Source organism: Vidua chalybeata, chromosome 11 (assembly GCF_026979565.1).
Source record: "Vidua chalybeata isolate OUT-0048 chromosome 11, bVidCha1 merged haplotype, whole genome shotgun sequence".
NCBI classification, from domain to species: Eukaryota; Metazoa; Chordata; class Aves; order Passeriformes; family Viduidae; genus Vidua; species Vidua chalybeata.
In genome coordinates this window covers 12,757,229-12,776,482 of record NC_071540.1, presented here as the reverse complement: position 1 = coordinate 12,776,482, position 19,254 = coordinate 12,757,229, and the positions used below count along the sequence as shown (strand labels likewise).

The following is a 19,254-nucleotide window of genomic DNA, read 5'->3' as shown; positions in this document are numbered from 1 at the left end:
CTATTAATAATAATCAATGAAATGTGCGTAGAGCTTCTGGGCAAGTGTGGTGTCTCCAGAGATGATTTGCTTCTTGCCTTGCTGTGTTTCTTGTGCAATGTCTCCAGGCAGTGCTCCCTCCAGGACTGCTGTGCTCTGGAGCAGATGGATTGGGGTTAGATCTGAACAAGTAGGTTATAATGGCAATTCCCACTTTCAGGGTCTTCTTAAGACTCAAGTCTTTCAGTGAAGTCCATGCAAGAGGGGATGATCACAGATTACCTACCAGCTATTTGGGCACAAAAGTCAGTGGTTTCTTTTTCATATCCAAGACTCTCAACTAAGCAGTGACAAAAAGCAGAAAAGGCGCAAACCTGCAGCCATAGAGGCCTGACTGTACCGGAACTGAAAGGAGCACATCTGTCATTGAGGCCTGTTGTCACTCTTCTTAGCTTCAAGGTGACAATTCAGAGAACAAGACTTCCCCTGCTGTAGGACTCCTCTTGGGCCCCTCTCAAGGTCAGGGATGTTCCCCTGACTTTGCCTTTGTCCTTATCCCCTTTGCAGAATGGCACCAGCTTCCATGTGTTCGACCAAGGCCGCTTTGCCAAAGAGGTGCTGCCCAAGTATTTCAAGCACAACAACATGGCCAGCTTTGTGCGGCAGCTGAACATGTGTAAGTGCAGCTCCCAGGGCCCGGGACATGTGGGCCCCACAGATATGGGGGGTGACAGGAGGTATGGGAGAGAATTGTGCAGAGGAAAGGTTGGGATCTCATGTATATGACTTCTTGTGGCATTATTGATTTTGCCAAAGAAGATCTGCCTCTCAGATCCCAGAGTAGTGATCTCCTTGTGTTTACCTTAAATTCCAGCATGGAATTTCTGTTAGATTACATTTCAGGATGTGGGCTAAGAACTTTCACCTGTTCTGTTTCTCTTGCATTGATTTGATGACCTATTATTATTCATTTTCCATTTTATTCTGTATGGAGCTTTATCCAGCCACCAACTGTAACACCTCCCCCACAATGTGCTGCTTTCATGGGTTGTGTGCCCTGAGCTATCCCTTTCACCAGCCATATCACTGAACTAGTAACAGACAGTTCTTCTCCCTGCAAACCTTGCCTTGCTGATCAGACATTTTTACCCCTTAAAGGAGGTTTAGGTGTAATTTTCAGCCATTTCAACAATATGACTGTTCTGATAGTTGTTGGAATTCTTTCAATGAGTAATTAAGTTCCTTAGTCAAGTTTTAACTTTGCTATTTCACTCTATAGTAGCATTTTTGTAAATTTTAGGTCAGTCCTTAAATACAGCTTAGAAACTTTTAAGGACTTCAGAGAAGTACTCAAAGGAAATTTCCAAATGTGCTCGTGACCCTTTTTTACAAAAGTGTCACCTGTTGATGTTCTGTGCCTTTGAAAAACCTTCCCCTGTATCCCTGTGGCTTGCAACTCGAGACAGGAATTCCCTAAGAGCTGGCATTTCAGCTCCTAGCAGAGCAATGTGCCTGTGATGGAAAGGCTTTCATGGCACAGGCTGCAGCAGGGGTGGCCGGTGGGATGCACAGGGCTCTCCCTTGCCCTGGATTTCTGGTGGTTATGGCCCTAAAGCATGTTCAGGGGTAAGCACTGGCAGCTCAAAAAGCGTGGAGGGTGATCAGAGATGTCCTTAAGAGTGATGAGGGTGGGAGGTGGAGGGAGTGCTGGGTCCTGTTGCCCGTCAGCTCTGTCCTCTCTGTGTAGATGGCTTCAGGAAGGTGGTGAACATCGAGCAGGGGGGGCTGGTCAAGCCTGAGAGGGACGACACTGAGTTCCAGCACCTCTGCTTCCTGCAGGGCCACGAGCACCTCCTGGAGCACATCAAGAGGAAGGTGAGGGGCACTGTGTGGGAGGGGGGAACAGGCACCTGCCTGCTCAGCATAACTCCAGCATCACCCTGGTCTGTTCCTGTCCTCCCCACACATCTGTGCACCTGGGTTGGGGGGTCTTGGTTTGCAGGGCTTGGCTTGCATCAGAGTTTTGTCTGTGCTTTTCTGCTCCATTGCTCGATATCACAAGATGTTTGTGTAGTGCTGCAGGGTCAGGCTTCCTTCCCATCCCTCTGCTTTTGAATTGTTACTGCTTTCCTAGAGAAATATGGCATAAGTCCTGCAGGGTCCTCAACAGTCATCTCTTTTTCTTATACAAGAAACTACCTACTCCTGCCCTCTGTTTTCTGTCTTTTGACCTATTATTAATACTCCCAAAGTGTTGTTCTCTCACTGAATTAGCATAGCAACTTCTGTAAACGGACTTGAGCAAATGCCCTTTGGAAATCCAAGTGTAGTATGTCAGTTTGAAGCATTTCATCAGACTCACCCCTGGAAAACATGGGGCTTGATTTGGTATCTGTGTAGTTAAAGTAGAAAGATCAAATCAGTCTAGATCAATTCCTCCCTGATACATAAAATACTTTTGTTTTCCCCCCAAGCTGATTTGAAATAGGTCCCCACTCTGTCAGGGAATGTAATTCTGCCAGCAGACCCTCTGTATGAATAGATTTTCCTGTGCTTTGCTCTATTTGGCTCTTGCAATAGTTCCCCTAGGATAGTTCAGACTCTTTGGCATGTGGCCTGTCCTGGTGTTTCAGCTGGTGACAGTCCTGCACCTGAGCCACCACAATGATTCTCTCTGTCCATGACCCTTCTTTCACAGGTAAAATCTACCTTTGATTTTTTTCACTTCAGGTGTCAGTAGTGAAAAGTGAGGAGACCAAGATGCGCCAGGAGGACCTCAGCAGGTTGCTATACGAGGTACAGATACTGAGAAGTCAGCAGGAGAACATGGAGTGTCAAGTGCAGGACATGAAGCAGTGAGTTGAATCCTACTCAGGCTGCTTCTTACGGGCATTTGCTTCTCTGGAGTGGGGAATGGTTGAAAGAAGGAGCTTTGCACACTTCCTTGCCCAGGGAGCACGTGGAGCCAGGGACTGACCAGAGATCTGTTGAGACAACAACATGTAGGATTTCTATGCACATCTGATCTACAAAATATGAATTAATGCTCAGCCTCTCTGTCTCATTTGTTTTCCCTTCACAGATGAGGAAAGCACAGAGAAGGTCAGACAGGAAATATGTGCATAACCTGGGGAGACTTAGATAACTATTGTCTCCAGATGGAAATGGTGATAAAGATGTAACTCTCACACATACAAGAGTCCTTGGCAGAAATGTGGTGGAGTCCACTCCAGCTATTAAGAAATAACCTTTCTGTCATCATTAACCTCTAAAATTTATGACTGGCCTAAAAAATATAGTATGTTATAATATATAACATAAGAACTTCTGTATCATATACTCCATGGACTCATCTCCCTGAGACTGTGTCATCTGACATGGCCAGAATTGTTGGATAAGAGCAAACCCTGATGCAATGCTTCCTGCATCTGACTGCTTCCAGCTGTCTGAGACTCTGGGATTTTGTGACTCAGACATGGTCACTAAAAGATTAGGAAGTGGATATGGTTTTATAAATCATGTACTTGGAGAGGTTTTTATTTGCCTCTAGAATTTTAATATTTACAGAAAGCTTTGTTTAAAAAGCACTTGAATAATCAAATAGACCCAATCCCTTTCTTTTATAATGAGAGCTGATATTCAAACACCACCAGATGACACTGTCATTCTGGGCCTTAAGAGTAACACTGCATACTGGGAAACTTCATTCCAGACCAGCACCTTACGTGTAATGGATACAGATTTCTATCCTGCATCAATTTTTAATGACTCCCACACTTAGGACATGCATGAGTTTGCACTGTGAAATCCAGATACAGCAGCAATGAGTTTCTGGGCTTGCATTTGATTTAATTTTTAAGGAGTTCTTGTATTAGTGATTTGGCCTTGATTTTAATTTATTCTCCCTTTTGATTTGCATGCTCCTTCCCTCCATCTGGCAAAATTGCATTCAACTGATGAAAATAATATGATTTTTATAAACTAAGACAGAGGAGAAATCCCAAGCTGAATCCATGTTAAGAAATTTACACTGGTGAAGAATAATTTGGACATAACTCCAGTACAAGCTGTCAGACTAAGGAATGCTACTTTGCTGAAAATCCTGTCAGGACCAGTACAAAAAGCTCACTGCAGAGATTCTTGCTGTACAAGCTGTTCTACTGTACTCTTCAGATCTCTGGACTTTGCCTTCCCAGTTATAGCATCCATCCACACTAGAAAGACTAAAAAGCAAAAGGTTTTATCAGTTTCACCTGATGATAGGTGATAGGTGATATGATAGGTTTTGCTGGCCTGACAGTTTAGGTACATCCATATACTCTAGAGATAAATTGACTGGCAAAACCTTTTGCAGCATGGATTTGGCTGGCATCCAGACTTGAAGGCAGCACAGTAAATAAACTGTGCATCTCTCTATCCCACCTAGGGACTGACTGTTAGAGGAAGCCTGTAAGCTCCCCTCTGTGCTGCTTCATTTACAGACAGAAAATAAATTTTCTTTATGCAAGCTGGACACAGGTCTGTGCTGGGTTAAATCATTGGCTCCCACTAATAACACCATTACAGTCCTCTTAGTTCAAGGCTCTGAGATGCAGGAGCATCTTTTTGTCTGCTCCAGTCACTGCCAAACATGCATTTGAACCACCACTTGTATGAGTTTTAAGCAGGTAGAATACAAGGGGCTCTGTTCACAGTCTTGTCTTTGGGAGCACTGTTGCAGTTGTGGACAGGTTGGGCTTTCTTGGCTCCCATGGAAAGACAGTGTGGGTGATCCAAATAACTCACAGTCACAAATAAGGCCATGCTGAAATTCTGAGTTTGGCCCAAATGTTCCACAAAAACATGTGTCCTCTTGTTACCTTCCCCTTTAAATATTGGCTTCTCTTTATTTGTTTTTCCTTCATGCTTTGGTCTATAGCTCTTTTAAGATCAAGGAATTAAAAAGAAGGCAATTGTGTGACCTTGTTAGGGACATCTGAAAAGAGCCAAACACTGCAAGAGCCCAGAAGTGAGACAGATTTTTGCACAGTTGAATCTATTGTGCATCACAGCAGCACCATGGGCTGTTGATGTTTCTGTTCTCATGGAAAATGTCTGTTTCACTTTCAGGCAAAATGAAGTTCTTTGGCGGGAAGTTGTTTCTCTCCGGCAGAACCACTCACAGCAACAGAAAGTCATCAACAAGGTAGTTGTCATATAAACTCCAAACTTGCTTGTGCTGCCTGGTCTCTGTTCTCCTCTGATTTTTTCTTGTCCCATAATTTCCACACTGTGATATCACAGTGTAATTATTATCCCTTTCTTTTAAGTTGTGTGATGCTTTTATGTGACCTATGCAAATAAGTCATTAACAAAACACAGACCGCGCCCTTAAGCAAAAGATTTTAATTTCCTTGTCAGTCCTTTCTGTGATTTTAGAAACCACTTTTCTGTTGAAATCCTGAGCAAGAGAGCACAACTCTCACTAATTGCCCTGTGTTGGCTGTGTTCTGGTTGTACCAATGCCTTTGGGCTTCCCAAATCTTCCTTTTCCATTTGTTCATGAGAGGAACCTCACTTCTGCCAGCACCAGTGGGAAGCTGCAGGTGGCGGAATTGGCCACCCATTGCTCCACTGGGGGAATGTAACAGCAACTACTACATTTTCTGGTGTTACTGGTTTAGTTGAGGTATTACTGTACAACCTTTTAGGCTGCAGAACCATCTCCCTTAAAATCTATCATGACCAGTATAGAAAAGTCCTCTCCAGTGATTCCTGGATGGTGCTGACATGACTGAGCACGTCACACATCCCAGTCCCCATGTTCTGACCCTCACGTGGCATCATGGAGTCATAGGACTGGACAGAAATGCATGGGGTTATCAAGCCTTCCTCCAGCTCTGAGGCTGGACCAGCCACATGCTTCATTGTAGAGGCTTTTATGCAACTCTATTTTGTTATATTGAGCAATGAGTAAGAGCCAGCTGTGATATATAATAATAATGCTCTCTTTGTTTGGAGGTCAAAGCAAAGCATTAAGTTCAAGCTGACCTGGGAATATGTTGCTAAGTGATTCCTCTCCAAAGCTACTCTGCTTCCTTTTTAGTGTCCTGTGTCAACACTGACATTCACAGAGCTGAAAAACTCAACTGAAAGAGCTCAGACCCCATACAGGCTCTCTGTAGGGAGTTGCCTCTTTCACTTGCAAAGTCTTTGTCAGACTTTACAGCACCTCTTCTAAATGTCTCTAAAAACTTTAATGGATCCAGGTCTAGCTCCAGGCCTAGGAATGTTTGCATGTGCACTTCACAGGTCTGTCAGGACCAGCTGAAGTTCTTCATGCACAAAGTGTAGAGAGAAAGTGCTGAGCACATGCATCCAGGAACCCTTGCACAAAGAAGGGACCTCGCTGTGTCCCTTGAAAGCCGGGCAGGCTGTTTTGACTTCTTGGACAGCTCATTTCTGTTTCAGGCTCCAATATCTCATGCAATTTGGCTCTTATATTCTATGGCTGTTTTGGGGTGCTATTGGGAGGGAGGAATGTGTGAGATGAGAATGGCTGCAAGAGCAGGGAGTGCTGAATCACTCTGCTGATTAACACCGGATTTTGATCTCTCCTGACAGCTGATTCAGTTTCTGTTTGGCCAGCTCCAATCAAGCCCCAGCAGCACTGGGATAAAGAGGAAGCTGTAAGTACCCGTGTGTGGTGCACACGCTCACGGGTGCATAATGCTGCCCTCTCACTAAAAGCACAAGCTCAGCTCGCCCGGGCAGGCGGTCACCGGACTGGGGCTCCATGGTGATGGGAAATGAATGGGCTGAAGTGCAGAGTCAGACCTGCTGACAGGCCCCATTCACTGCTCTGTAGAGAAGCACCGTGTCAGCTCGTGACCTTTATTTGGGGAACACGGTGCGCAGTGGGACATGGGAGTGCTAACTAGAGGGAGGCTAAAGGGCAGGACCCACTGCTGGTCCTACAGGTTCCAGTTTTGCTACTTGGCAGCAGTAGGAGTAGGGCTGGGCCCAGCCAGCCCAGACACCTTCAGTTTGACTCACAGTCACTGAATGTGGTGTGTATCCAACACTGGCTTGGTGGTGTTAACCTGCAGGCCTTACAAAGAGGAAGGTGGGAAAATTTTTTAGCTGAGGGGTATCTTTAGATAGGCTCTTAAAGGCAAGTGAATAGAGCAACTTGAATTAGGAAGCTTAGTGCCTTTCAGGAGAGCAGCTATGCCTTTCTTGCCCTGTGGTGCTTGTGATTAAAAGAAGGGGAAGAGACTATTGAGTGGAATTTGCTGAGGACAGGAACCTGCCTCCAGGTCCCACCTTTGTTACCTTGTGGCCTTTGACAACTTAGAAACTTCTCCATGCTGCAGAGAAAGGAGCCAGACCTCCCACAAGCAGCTCAAAGGAGTCAATTTTCATTAAGTCAGTGTCCTTGTTCTTGACTGACTCCTCTTGTGAGAACTGTAAAGGCAGCACAGGATTGAATGAAGGAGCTCATAATCTGTACAAGCCAGCAGGGTATGTGCATTCTGCCTACCACCTCTGCTGAGCCTCTTGGAAGAGCTGAACACTGCAGATAGCAAAGAAGAGGGCTCAAGGGGAGAATAACAGCTGCTGAGGTTCATGCCTGGGGAAATCTTCCTCCAGTAGAGTGGGCGAGCAGAGAAATGAGATGCCAGATCTGACCTCAAATTTTCATGGTCAGGGCTGTGTCCTCCCTGTAAAAGCTTTGCAGCCCAAGAAATGTCTTAGGCCACTGCTTTTTTGTAAAAAGACAAATAATTAGTGAGAAACGGTGCTGAAAAGGGCAGAAGAGCACAGAACTTACCTGCACAGCAACTTTATTTTCCTCCTTATGATGGGGGATTACACTTCACACAACCAGCTGCAATTTGCAAGGTAATTTAAGTTCCTGGTTCCTTGGAAACACAAAGGTCTGTCTTCCAGAAGCCTCTGCTCTTGTGTCTATATCTGCATCCTTAGTGTTTTATCTTTCATGGTTGTGTTTTCCTGCCTCTCTTCTAAATGGCTGCAGGAAAGGATGGTGTGTGCAGCCTGGAGCTACTTGGTGCAGAGCAGAGTGCTGCCTGGGGGCTCTGGGTAGGTTTGGGCAGGATGGGCAGGTCTGCATCCTTCCCCTCTCTGTTGGGTTAAGGCTCTTCTTTGATGGTGACCTCCTCCAAAACTGTTGTTAGCCTTCCTTGCCCATAACACCGGGCAAGAAAGACTCTTACAGCTGAGGAGAACCAGAGTACACAGGGGAGAAGAGCTCTTGGCTCAGGGATGTTTTGTGTGTGAGCAGCCAGGAGCCAGTCAATACATGCTGGAAGACAAATGCTGTTTCTCTTCACAGACCTCTGATGCTTGACAACGGGCTCTCAGCTCCACCAGTGTCCAAGTTCAGCCGGCATTTGTCCCCAGAGCCCCTCCACGACCCCTATTTCATACAGTCGGTGGGTTCAGCCTCTGAGCTCTCTGGGATGGCTTTGGCCTGGTGGGGGGGATGTTTGAAGCAATAATAGAGATTATGGAGCAAGTAATTTGGCAAGAGTTTGGCAGTGAAGAAGAAATGAGGTTTGCTAAGCTGGGTGACATTTAAAACTCCTTCAGCTCCCCAGTTTTATGGATGCCTTCATGAGGGAGGCTGTGGGCTTTGTGGGGAAAGGCAGACCCTGCACACTGAACTCTCCACGTTGTTACCCCAGCCTGGTTCACCTTGAGGGAAGAGAGGAAGAAGTGAGTTCTAAAAGTGGGATTTTTGTAGCCTCCGAGGGATCCCCACCATCATCAGAGCAGACACAAGACACTTCTGTCATGCAGTTAGAATATGTGAGCTGGCATGAGAGGCTCATATGGCCCTTTTGGCCTGTGTTGGATCTTTCCCTCCAGAGGAAGCTGAGCAGTCTAGGCAAAATGTCAGACTTGGTAAAACCTTTTGGTTGCTGACACTTCACAGGGTTTATTTCACACCTGTACCTCTGTGCGGTTGGAGGAAAAGTGAGAGGAAATTATAATATTGCATAGTAAGTAAAAGCTTTCTTGGTTTCCATACAGGGGCAACTCAAAGTCACAATGAATAAACCCTAACCATCTCAGATAGGGCCTTGGACCTGTTTTGGGGTCAGAAGGATAAATCTATATGACTTTTGCTTTCCTCTTAGCCCTCAACAGAGCCTGCCTCTTGCTTGAACAGCCCTGCAATTGCTGGAGGACCCATCATATCTGATGTTACTGAAGCATCACCATCCAACATCATGAATATGCAATCCCCTCCTGAAAATGACAGGTAAACATGTTTGTGATTAAAAATAGGGAGAGTTGGGTATAAACATGCTTATGCAACTCTTCTCAAGAGTTTTTTCGTGGCTGTAATTCTACCAAATTTTCTATCTGATTCACAAATCTCTATAGAGACATGGGATGGAATACTTTTTTCCAGTTTGCAAAGTGGGTCAGATTTTCAGAATTAGAGGGGGTAATAACAGCATAACTTTCAAAACAAAGTCCTGAGTTTCATGCTGGAAACTTCCACTCCCCTCTTTGAGAAATATTCCATGTTTCTTTAGTCCCAATTTCCAAGACAGGGACTGTCTCAGACTTAAATAATGAGATACTAACACTTGTTGGGTTTGTTGAGAGGGAGAAAGGAGGGTTTCCTTTTGGCTTTGGCAAAGAAGAAGCAATCAAATTGTACATCTAACAGCCAAAGAGAACAGAAAGGTTGCATCACAACAACTTCCGATGTTTGACAACTTTTCTGTGAAAAGGCCCCAGTAACTTAAGAACTGAATGCAGAGGTATTTTAATGCTTATCTCTTCCTGCCACAGAACATGCAGTGTATTTAGGGCTAGCAGCAGAATAGCTAAAGCTATGTCAGTGGAAAGTAAGTAGACAGATGAATCATGGAAACAGTTTCTCAGGCATAGAGGCAAGGCAGTTATACTCTAGAAACTGCCTGTAAATCTGTTGCATAATTTAAACTATAGCCATAAAATTAACTGGAAGCATGTAAAGAGCTTCAGATTAAAAAAAAAAAACAAACCTGGAAGCCATTTCTAAAGCAGAAAATCTTTAATATAACCTTCAAGTTAAGTTGCTTATTTCTCCTAATTACTGAGTGCCATCTGGTGGCTTCTGATCTGTTCTGTATCTGCATGACTTTAGCATCTGAGCCAGCCATGGCCCCAATCAGTTCAGGTGTGGTACCTCCTAAATCAGTTGTGCTTCTGGTGGGAATTTAGACCCCACGAGATGAGAAGATGATCTGAAAGGAATGTTGAGGAGAGCTCTGTAGTGTCACATACCATCCCTGTTTTCTCTGTGCCTTTGTCACTTTGGCTCCAGCTGTTCACAGGGAGCTCTAAAGTCTCCTACAAGTAACACAAAATAGGTTTTTACACACAAGGTGTTTCTAAACAAAACTTCATTGTCATTTGTCCATCTGGAAATAATGTGGGGTGCCTCTCCACTGGAAAAGACAAACCTCTGCCTCCAACCAAGTAAAACATCTGACTATGACTGTCAGATCTCAACAGCTTCTGTTCAAGTCCTGCAGGGCCACAAGATCCTGACCTGTGTCATTGGGATCTCTAGAGTGCTTGCTGATCCAATTCTAACTCCTGCATGGGAGGGTCTTACTGATCCCATTCTTATCTCTAGGGTGGAGACTTTGCTTTTTCAGGGGAATCTCTTTAGTCCAGTGTCCCCTTAACCTGTCCCTAACACTCACCCAAGAAATGATCAGTGCATAGAAATTTATTTTCTGTATTTGCAAAACAATTAAATGGGGCAAATTCATTATAGCTGTGACTGATGAAGTGACTGCAGATATTCCAGCTGAGCATGTTTCTGGAGCTTGCTGAAAAGAAAAGAGGCTGCTGGCTTCTTTTGCCCACCTGAGGAAATGGAAAGACCTTCTGTGGCAGTTTGATGGGAAGTGGAAGCAAGACCTGGTGCTCCTGCCCTTCCCAGTAGCACGAGGCCTTTGCAGAGCAGCTGTGTGTGGTGCTCAGCCTTGTCTCTGCTGCAGGGAGAAGTGCCTCATGCTGATCAAGGAAGAGCCAGTGAGCCCTGGAGTGAAAGCCAGCGCGGAGCCCGAGGTGCCCCTGCCCGGCTGCCGGGCCTGCTCCGAGCCCCCGGTGCTGCCCGTGGCCATGGTTCAGTCTGTCCTGGAGGGCAAAGGCAGCTGTGCAGCCCCAGCAGGGACCTCCCAGGCACCCGAGAGGAGAGGCAGGAGGGCCCTGCTGGACAGGTGAGGCGAGCCAGGGAGAGCTGTGGCCCTGCCTGCTCATGGCCCTCTCCTCCCATTCCCAGGGTGGGGAGGGAGGGTCACTTGTGGGGAGGGAGCCAAGTGCAGCCTGATGAGCCAAGTGCAGCCTGATGAGCTCCATCCTGTACCTGTGGCACCTGCTAGAGGACCTCTGCATCCCAGGGGACAGTTCACAGAGGTAGGGGGCATGTGGATCACTTGCTTGAAGGACCCAGTAGAGAAAGAGCTGTCAGAGGATGTGCATCAGAGTTGTGGGAGCAGGAAGAGGCTTTTTGCATTTAGAGGGATTTGGGCACTGTGACATCAGGCTCAGCCCCAGGGTGATCCCAGTGAACCACTTCTGGGGCTGTGCTCTGAGACTGAAATCCCAAGAGTGCCCATGTCGTGGGAGAGTGTCCAGCAGGCCTCACCAGCAGAAGGAAAGCATGGTGCAGCTGGGTGGATGGTGTGGAACTTAACTGCAGTTCATTCTTGATAGCAACTGCAGCAGTGTAAGGTGGACGGTCAGGGAGGGGAACCCAAAACACTCAATAGGGTTATCAGAAAAGCTTCCATTTTCCTTTAAGTCCTTACAGAGAATCAAAGTCCTCGCTCTGAACCCACTGGATGCTTAAAAACATATTACCAGAAAAAAGAAAAGAAAAATAATCCCTTTTTAAAAGACCTGATTTTAAGAGAAAGTTTTTATAGCTTTTGGGGGTTTAATCACAGCAGGGCCTCACTGTTGCTCATTTAGCTGAATGTCTCTAGTAAATGCAGCCTGCAGGGTAAATGCCTGCAGCTAAAAGTCACTCCTTTAAAAAGCATTAGTTAACAGTAATTCAGGCATCTTGGACCAAGGAGAATGGCAATGCAGCCTGTTCTGGTTCCAAGTGCATTTCTAAAAGGATTTATTCTAAGGAATGCTTTAATTTTCCCAGTGTTGAGGAGATGTGCACAGACTGTCCATCTCCAAACCACGTGTCACCCAGGAGAGGGATTGTCTCATTTGTTTTACCATCTGCCCAGTCCCCTGTGTGTTCTGCTGAGTTGTACTCTGGGATTAAACCAAGCTTTATGGCATAAACCCAGGCTGACAGTGGGCTCGTGGTTTTCCAAATGAGATTTAAACATAAACATCCTTTTGGAAGGCTGCTCAGTCCTGCTTTCTGTAGGCATCTATGCAAGTTTCCTTTGTGGCAATATTTCCCCTTGTGTTTTCTCAGAACAGATATTTCAGACCCATTGGAGGGCACTGACTGGAGCCTGGAGGGGCTGCAGCTGCTGCTGAGGAGCCAGCAGTACAGCCTGGAGCCTGCCAGCCTCTTGGATGTGAGTGTTGCTGGAAAGGCTGCATCAAAAGAGCTGTGAAGTTCACAGAGGTTCCTCTGGGCTGTGATTCAGGTCATGCTGCTTGTTCTCATGTGGCATTTTATCTGCCACATGTAGCCTGTGGAGTCACAGTTCTGTTTTGACCTGCTCATAAGATTTCAGCTTTAAATGGTGCTTATTTTTTTTTTTTTTTTTTTTTTTTTTTTTTTTTTTTTTTTTTTTTTTTGTTAATATGCATATTTGAACTTTAGGGGCACAAAACACTGAATTTAATAAAGAAGACAACATGAGACTGGACACATTTTTGTAAAATAGGTTTAATATTACTTTCTAGCTAGTTTGGTAATTGCTTTATAGGGTTAATTTATTTTCTGCATATTCTACATCTTAGATATTCCCTAGATTGTGTTTAGCTTTTCCTACCTTCCCCTCTTCCTTATATTCTAGGAAGTATAGCCAATGTAAAATCCTCTCTCTGCTGAGCTATTTATCAGTCTCAGTTCTTAGATCACCTTTATTTAGAAATGGATGGTGGCTTTTTCTTAAGCAGACATGCAGAAATAGGAAGGTTTGTTTATTTCTCTGTTGTACATATAGTTGGCACATGAAAGGTTTTTGCCAACAGTCAAATAACTCTGTATGTAAGGAAAAAATCTATATGTCAAATATATGCCCCCTTGAGGAGGTGATTCAGATAAAGGCATGTTGTAAGCTTGCATGGATAGACAGAATGAAAAATCATAAAAAAATCAATCTTATTCTCTTCAAGCAGTTCCCAAGTGTCTGTGGTTGATTCTGACTTTACAGAGCTTTTCTAATGGCCTGCTCTATCACTGACTGTTGGTTTCTGTTTCTTCTATCTCATTAGGAAGTGTTTTCCTGTTACTGACACACTTTTCTCTCTGTGCAACTAATGTCACAAAAGTGAGAATGAATCATAAAATTTGCCTCAGATCAACAGCTCCTTTTCCTAAATTGCTCAGACTTCTCAAGAAATTGTCACGAAAGCCCTGATGCAACAGTAACCTGCCCTCTGCTACTAAATTCTGGAATACTTTTAAAAGTCATATGAATCTAGGAGTGTCCTAGGACTCAAGAGCAGCAAAAAAAGGGCTTTGATTTGTGTGTGCAGCTGCTGGTTAGTGACAGGACAGTGGCATGGGGTGTCTGTGCTGTTCCCCCCCCGGCAGGCAGCAGGGCTCGTGGATCAGCACAAGTGCCCAGAGCCCAGCCCAGCTATGCCACAAGTCAGCACAGGAGCCTTTGTCTGCAGCTCCAGTTAGTGCAGAGCTGCACCCTCCAGCAGGCAGGAGAGGGCATGAGAATCTCAAACCATTCCACCTTTCACAGCCCTAACTGTAGTTTTGTCCCAACAGGTCTTTAATCCCAATTTATCTCTGAGTGAGTGGAATTTGACTGAAGTGGAAGCCAGTCTGCCCCCGGTAAGAGATACATGTTTCTGAGCTGTGAAAATAGCAATCACAGAACCCCAGAATGGCTGAGGTGGAATGACATTAATGTTCATCCTGTTCCATAGCTCCTGCCCACTGCAGGGACACCTTACCCGAGATCTCCTTGCCTAAGTAATAATGGAACTATGAAGCAGAGCTGGTGCATAACTGAGGAAGTTATTTCATAACCAGAGGGGAAAGTGAGCTAAAGCACAGCACGTAGGCATCTCCTGGGGGCAGCATGAGAGTGTTGTATTATACTCTTGACCTGTTTTTCCCACTCAGCTGGGTTTTGTCTGGAGACAAGCTCTGACTGACTGTTGCTGTCCTGGAGGCTTTAATTGCAACTGGCTGCTCTAAAGTTTCTCTTAGTGAGAATGTCATATCCTACTAATACCATAGATTTATAAAGTGTCTTTGTGCCAAAGCTCTTTATAAAATATGCCTTTACAAAGTGCAGCCATCCCTGTCTGTTTCAGGAGCAGTAAAATACCATGCAATTACAACAGAGGTTCCTGCATGCCTGTACATGAAGAAACAACGAGAAATTGTTTGGCAGTATTTCTTTGGAATCAATACTTACACAGACATTTCCGCAGTGCAGAAAGAGCAGGTTTAATAAACAGTGAAGGAAATTGTAGACTCACAGAAGGATTAAGGTTGGGAGTGTATTGCATAGCTGGGTTCCTTTTCCTGCATGATAGAGAGTGAATTTTCAGAGCCCTTGCTGACAACCAAGTTGGATGAAAGCTTGTATGGTTCTGCCAGGTATCTCTACAGATGTACAAGTAGAGTGTTATCTACTCTAATGAAATGCAAAAGGTCTCTAAGCCTTATTCATGGTATCAACATCCTTTTTAGGTTTTAATAATTTTGAATTTACTAGGTAATTCCACTTCTTGAGTGTTAGGAAGGAGAGTGTCTAAGAAATAGTTAATATTAATTAGCAAGTCTTGGAAGCAAGGGTTATAACCTTTTAAAAAGAATTGCAAGAAAAGTCCAGGAAAGGAGGCTGCAATGTTCAGTAGTTCAGTCCTTGAGCCCACTAAATTTCCCAGGAGCTCTTGCTTGTACTACAGAAACTCATGAGCATGGAGAAGTTTGGAAGCAACACATGCAGGAGCTCTGTGCCTAGAGCACTGTGTAAGCAAAAACTAGTTTCACTTTAAAGACAGTCATAGGAAAATGGAACGAAAATCTCTTTCTTCTTTGTTACTGACTGCAGAGGACTGTGGGTTTGCTTTGTATGGCAGCCACAGTGACACCAGCCTGGCCCCTCCTGATGTGAGCTTCACACCATATTAGCCAATGCTGAATAGGGGATTGCACCTCCCACAGCCCTGTCCTTCGGGCAGATGTGCCCCTGAGCACATGGTGTGGTTTTAGTGAAGTGCAGTGAGGCTGGGAGGAGAGGATGGGCAGGGAGGATGGCTTGTGTTCCTGTGGGTGTTGTGCAGTGGGGTAAAGCACCGGTGCTCAGACATGGCCTAGTTCTAACAAGCTCCCCTGTCTTTGTATAATTGTACATTGTAGTTTATATTTTTGCATCAAGATGCAGCGACTCACAGTGGATCTGGAGAAGAGTGCAACTGAGCTGCCCCCAAAAGTGTTCAACCCATCATTCAACAACACCTGCCCAGGTAGGAGCACCAGCAGCTCTGTGGACCTGGCAGTAGGATGGAGTTCAGGCAGCCAGATATGATGTCCAGCATTGACAGTTTGCCATTTGAGGGAGCAAACCATGTCTGTCATTTTACTTTCATGATTGTCAGTCAGCAGTGTTTCCACAGCAGCTGCTAAGTCAGTTCTTGAGCAGTGGGGAAAGGGTAGGGGATAAACTGAGGTGTAAATGGAATTGAACTGGTTTTGCAGTGGGTCCCCATCATGACTGTCAGTGTTTCCACTGTTTTCTCTGCCTGTTCATTGCCACCTCAGAGCAATGTGGTGATCTCAGTGGGTAGGGGTGGTAAGAGCTGGTACAATCTTGGGGTTCCTCTGGTTCCTGCTGCAGAGGAGGTACCCAAGTAGCTGCTGGCAGCCAGAGGCACAGGCTGTGTGTCCCTTTCCCCAGACCTTTTAGCAGACTTCGAGGGAACAGTCCAGGTGATCCACTTGCTGACTCTGATAAAGTGTGTTATTGACCTTGGATATGAATCCAGGAATATTGCCCTGGCTGTGGAATTGTGATATATGTTCATGTGTGTTCAGCTGGGGACAGACCTGAAAGAGAAGCTAAAGCTTGTAGCTTTAGGTGGCTACAGCACCAAACTGGGTGCTGTAGCCGCCTGAACCTGCCCCAGTTTTGATTCATTGTGTGTCATTTAAAGACTTCCAGCCTCAGCCTCTTTCATGAGCACCTCAAAGGCATTAAAAGCCCAGGTACACTGAAGAGAGTCCTTGAGCATCCCCTGTTTGCAAAGCCTTTCTACAAAGAGGGAGAAAGACACATCTTGAATGAAGGAGAGCAGCTGCTCTCATCTTCTTCTCAGTGTCTGCAACATTCAGTCATCCCTCTTTCACTTGTGAGGCATCTCAGCTTTCAGGCAGAACCCACCTGGTGACCTGCAGAGACTCTCCTTGATTTTAATGGGCTTTTGAGTGAGTCCAAGTTCTACTCAGGTGTTTCCAAGCCATTTTGCTGGAGTGAGGCTCCTCACTTGCTGCTGCAGTTGAGATTTGTCACTTTTCAGTTCTACATATGTAAAACTAGGAACCTGCCTTCCAGAAGCTGAATTTTCTGCTGTCTATTCCTAGGGAAAGATGTCATTCTTGAAAGTGCCCAGCAGCTCCTCCTTGACCGTCAGTCCATCTTTGGGAACGACCTCATCAGCTTGCCTGAAAATTCATCACTTTATGTTCCTTCTGAAAGCCTAGCTTCCTACATGTCCTCTGTGGGTGTCCAAGGAGATAGCCCTCTAAACCTGAGTTCTTCCACGGACAACAGCCAGTGATTTAGCTCCCAAGAAACAAAACCTCCCTCCCACCCATCCAAGCATCCACAGGTTTGAATGTAAAAAACAAAACTGAATCAGAAACCCACAAGAGAGTTTCTATTTGTGCCTTTTTTTTTTTTTTTTTTGAGTAGGTGGAAGTGGTCAGTAGCTGTTGCATTACTTTCCCTGAACCTGGATCTCAGTGTTTTTTAAACACTGTTATTGGGGCAGCACAGATTAGCTAAGATGCCTGACCCTTGTTGATGCTGGTTATTGAATAGGAAAATAGTTCTACATGCCAGTCCAATGCTCTAAAAAGATTTTTATCCATTTTCTGGGTTTGATGGGATGCACCTGTTCCTCCTGGGGTGAGTAGGAAAAAGATCTCTTGGGGTGTGTAGAAGCTTGTTTTCTGAGTGACCCCACCAAGAATGTGCCTCTGGCTCTTCGGGGAGCTACAAACCTTCACAGGCTGCAAAACATCCCATGCTGAGTTGAGAGTTTTGTTGTTTGGGATTTGTTTTGCCCCAAATTTATTTTCTCTTACATAAAGGCAGGGCACTCCATACTTAAAAAATAGAAAAGGGATAGACTTTTCTGCACACACAATTTTACATGTGCAGAGAGGGCACAGGGAGTGCACTCTGGGTTTTGGTGCTGGCTAAGTATTTCATGTCCAGTCCAATGGGTTTTTCCTTGGCTTTGACCTGTTCTATTTCTCCTGAAGATGTGCCTGTTGATTTATTGATGTATAAGATCTGATTAAACAGTTTAATTTATTAGATCCCCTTTTTAGATGGACTCTCAGCTGCTTAGTGTAGGAGAGAGGCAGAATGGTTAGTCCACCATGTCCCACAAACTTTTCTTCTGTCCTTTGTGCATCTGAGACCAGCCTCAAAGGCTGGTCTAACCTTCCCCATCCATGTGGTTCCTGACAACTGAGTTTCTCAACAAAGCAGAGCTTTGTTTTTTTATGCTGTAGTTCCAATGAGAACGTATTATTTATCTCAGTATCTTCTACCTGAGTTGCTTTTCCTTAGGAAGGTTACCCAAATGCAGTAGGACAGACCCAGGAAATTCAATTAACTCAGGCCTCCTAAGGGCTTAGACAGGGAGGTTTAAGCTGTGCCAGTATCATTTGAAGAAATGCTTTGTTTGCCTTCATTGTCATGGCAATTCTTGGTTATGAACCACATTTCTGAGCATTGTGGTCAAGCAGCATCCACCCCAAAGTGTAGCTAATCACTCAGGTGAGTGCACGCTCAAAATCTCCGCAATAAGAAGAGCATTTTTAAAATGGACCTTCCTGTCAGAACCCTTTCCTCCATCCATTTATCACTATGTGAACAAATGTGTTAGTTCAGAAACATTCACTTTTGAGCACATTTTTGCCCAGCTGATTCCTGTGCTGGGAGCTCTGTCACTGCCTTGGTGGTGTGATCTGTGCAGGAGCGAGGTTTTGAGAGCTCCTGAATTAATCCCAGCCACAGTTTTTGTGTTCAGGACTAAGGAAAAATTCCAGCAGCCCCCACTGGCCTGGTATTTAGATTATGTGCTTGAGTGTATCCTGGACAAAGTTTTTCTTTTTGACAGATTTGTGCTTAGAAATTTCATCTAGACCAGCCAATTTCCACCCTATTTTGCCCTTTCCAGTGAAGGAAAGTAATTGAGTTGCACTCTGTTTACTTCTTTTCTCATAGGTAATTGAAAACTGCCTGGTGTCTGCTGACACTGACAGTGTATGTTCAAGATTTACACCCTTCTCTGAGCTTCCACACTCCAGGCTGCTGCCATGTTAACACTGAATGTATTGATGCAACAAGATATTTAAGCACATGCTTAACTTCAAGCTCCTGAGTAGTTTTCCTGTATTTCTATGGAGCCTGTCACATGCTTGAGGCTGGGCATAGCTCGTGTCTGACTGGATTGTCTGGTTGGGTTGAGAAATGAACCCCTGGGGAGGGTTGCCTGTGGGCACAGCCAGGTGCAGCTGGGCCCTGGCTCTGTCTCAGGCTGTGTCCTACAGGGCAGGCTCCAGCCTGTGCTCGTGGGGAGCAGCCTCTCAGGAGGGTTCCAGGGGTTTTCTTTAGGCTTTTTGCTCTACTATAAACATGAGATTGGAGCTTGATGGATGGTGAGAGAGGAACCTCCAGGAAGAGCACTCGGGAGCCATTGCTGTGAAGAAGGAAGCTTGTGTTCCTCGGCTCTTTACATTGTTAATTTTACTTGAAGGTGATGTGCTGAGACTGCGTTTTTGCACTATGCTGTACATTTGTAAAGTTTTACAGAAGACACTAATTAAACATGTTTCCTTTTTCTCATTTA

General features: G+C 45.1%; 1 protein-coding gene across 1 annotated transcript in view; it reads left to right on the top strand.

Annotated features, from left to right (window-relative positions):
• Positions 1-19,254, top strand: part of HSF4 (heat shock transcription factor 4) — a 27,243-nt gene extending 7,989 nt beyond the window's left edge. Inside the window, exons 2-14 of the mRNA XM_053953055.1 lie at positions 547-655; positions 1,727-1,854; positions 2,710-2,834; positions 5,089-5,164; positions 6,583-6,647; positions 8,318-8,417; positions 9,126-9,250; positions 10,995-11,216; positions 12,440-12,545; positions 13,922-13,987; positions 15,549-15,636; positions 16,751-16,887; positions 18,630-19,254. Of these exons, the coding sequence (XP_053809030.1) occupies positions 625-655; positions 1,727-1,854; positions 2,710-2,834; positions 5,089-5,164; positions 6,583-6,647; positions 8,318-8,417; positions 9,126-9,250; positions 10,995-11,216; positions 12,440-12,545; positions 13,922-13,987; positions 15,549-15,636; positions 16,751-16,887; positions 18,630-18,728 (1,368 nt within the window). The 5' untranslated portion in view covers positions 547-624 and the 3' untranslated portion in view covers positions 18,729-19,254. The remainder of the gene's footprint in view (positions 1-546; positions 656-1,726; positions 1,855-2,709; positions 2,835-5,088; positions 5,165-6,582; positions 6,648-8,317; positions 8,418-9,125; positions 9,251-10,994; positions 11,217-12,439; positions 12,546-13,921; positions 13,988-15,548; positions 15,637-16,750; positions 16,888-18,629) is intronic.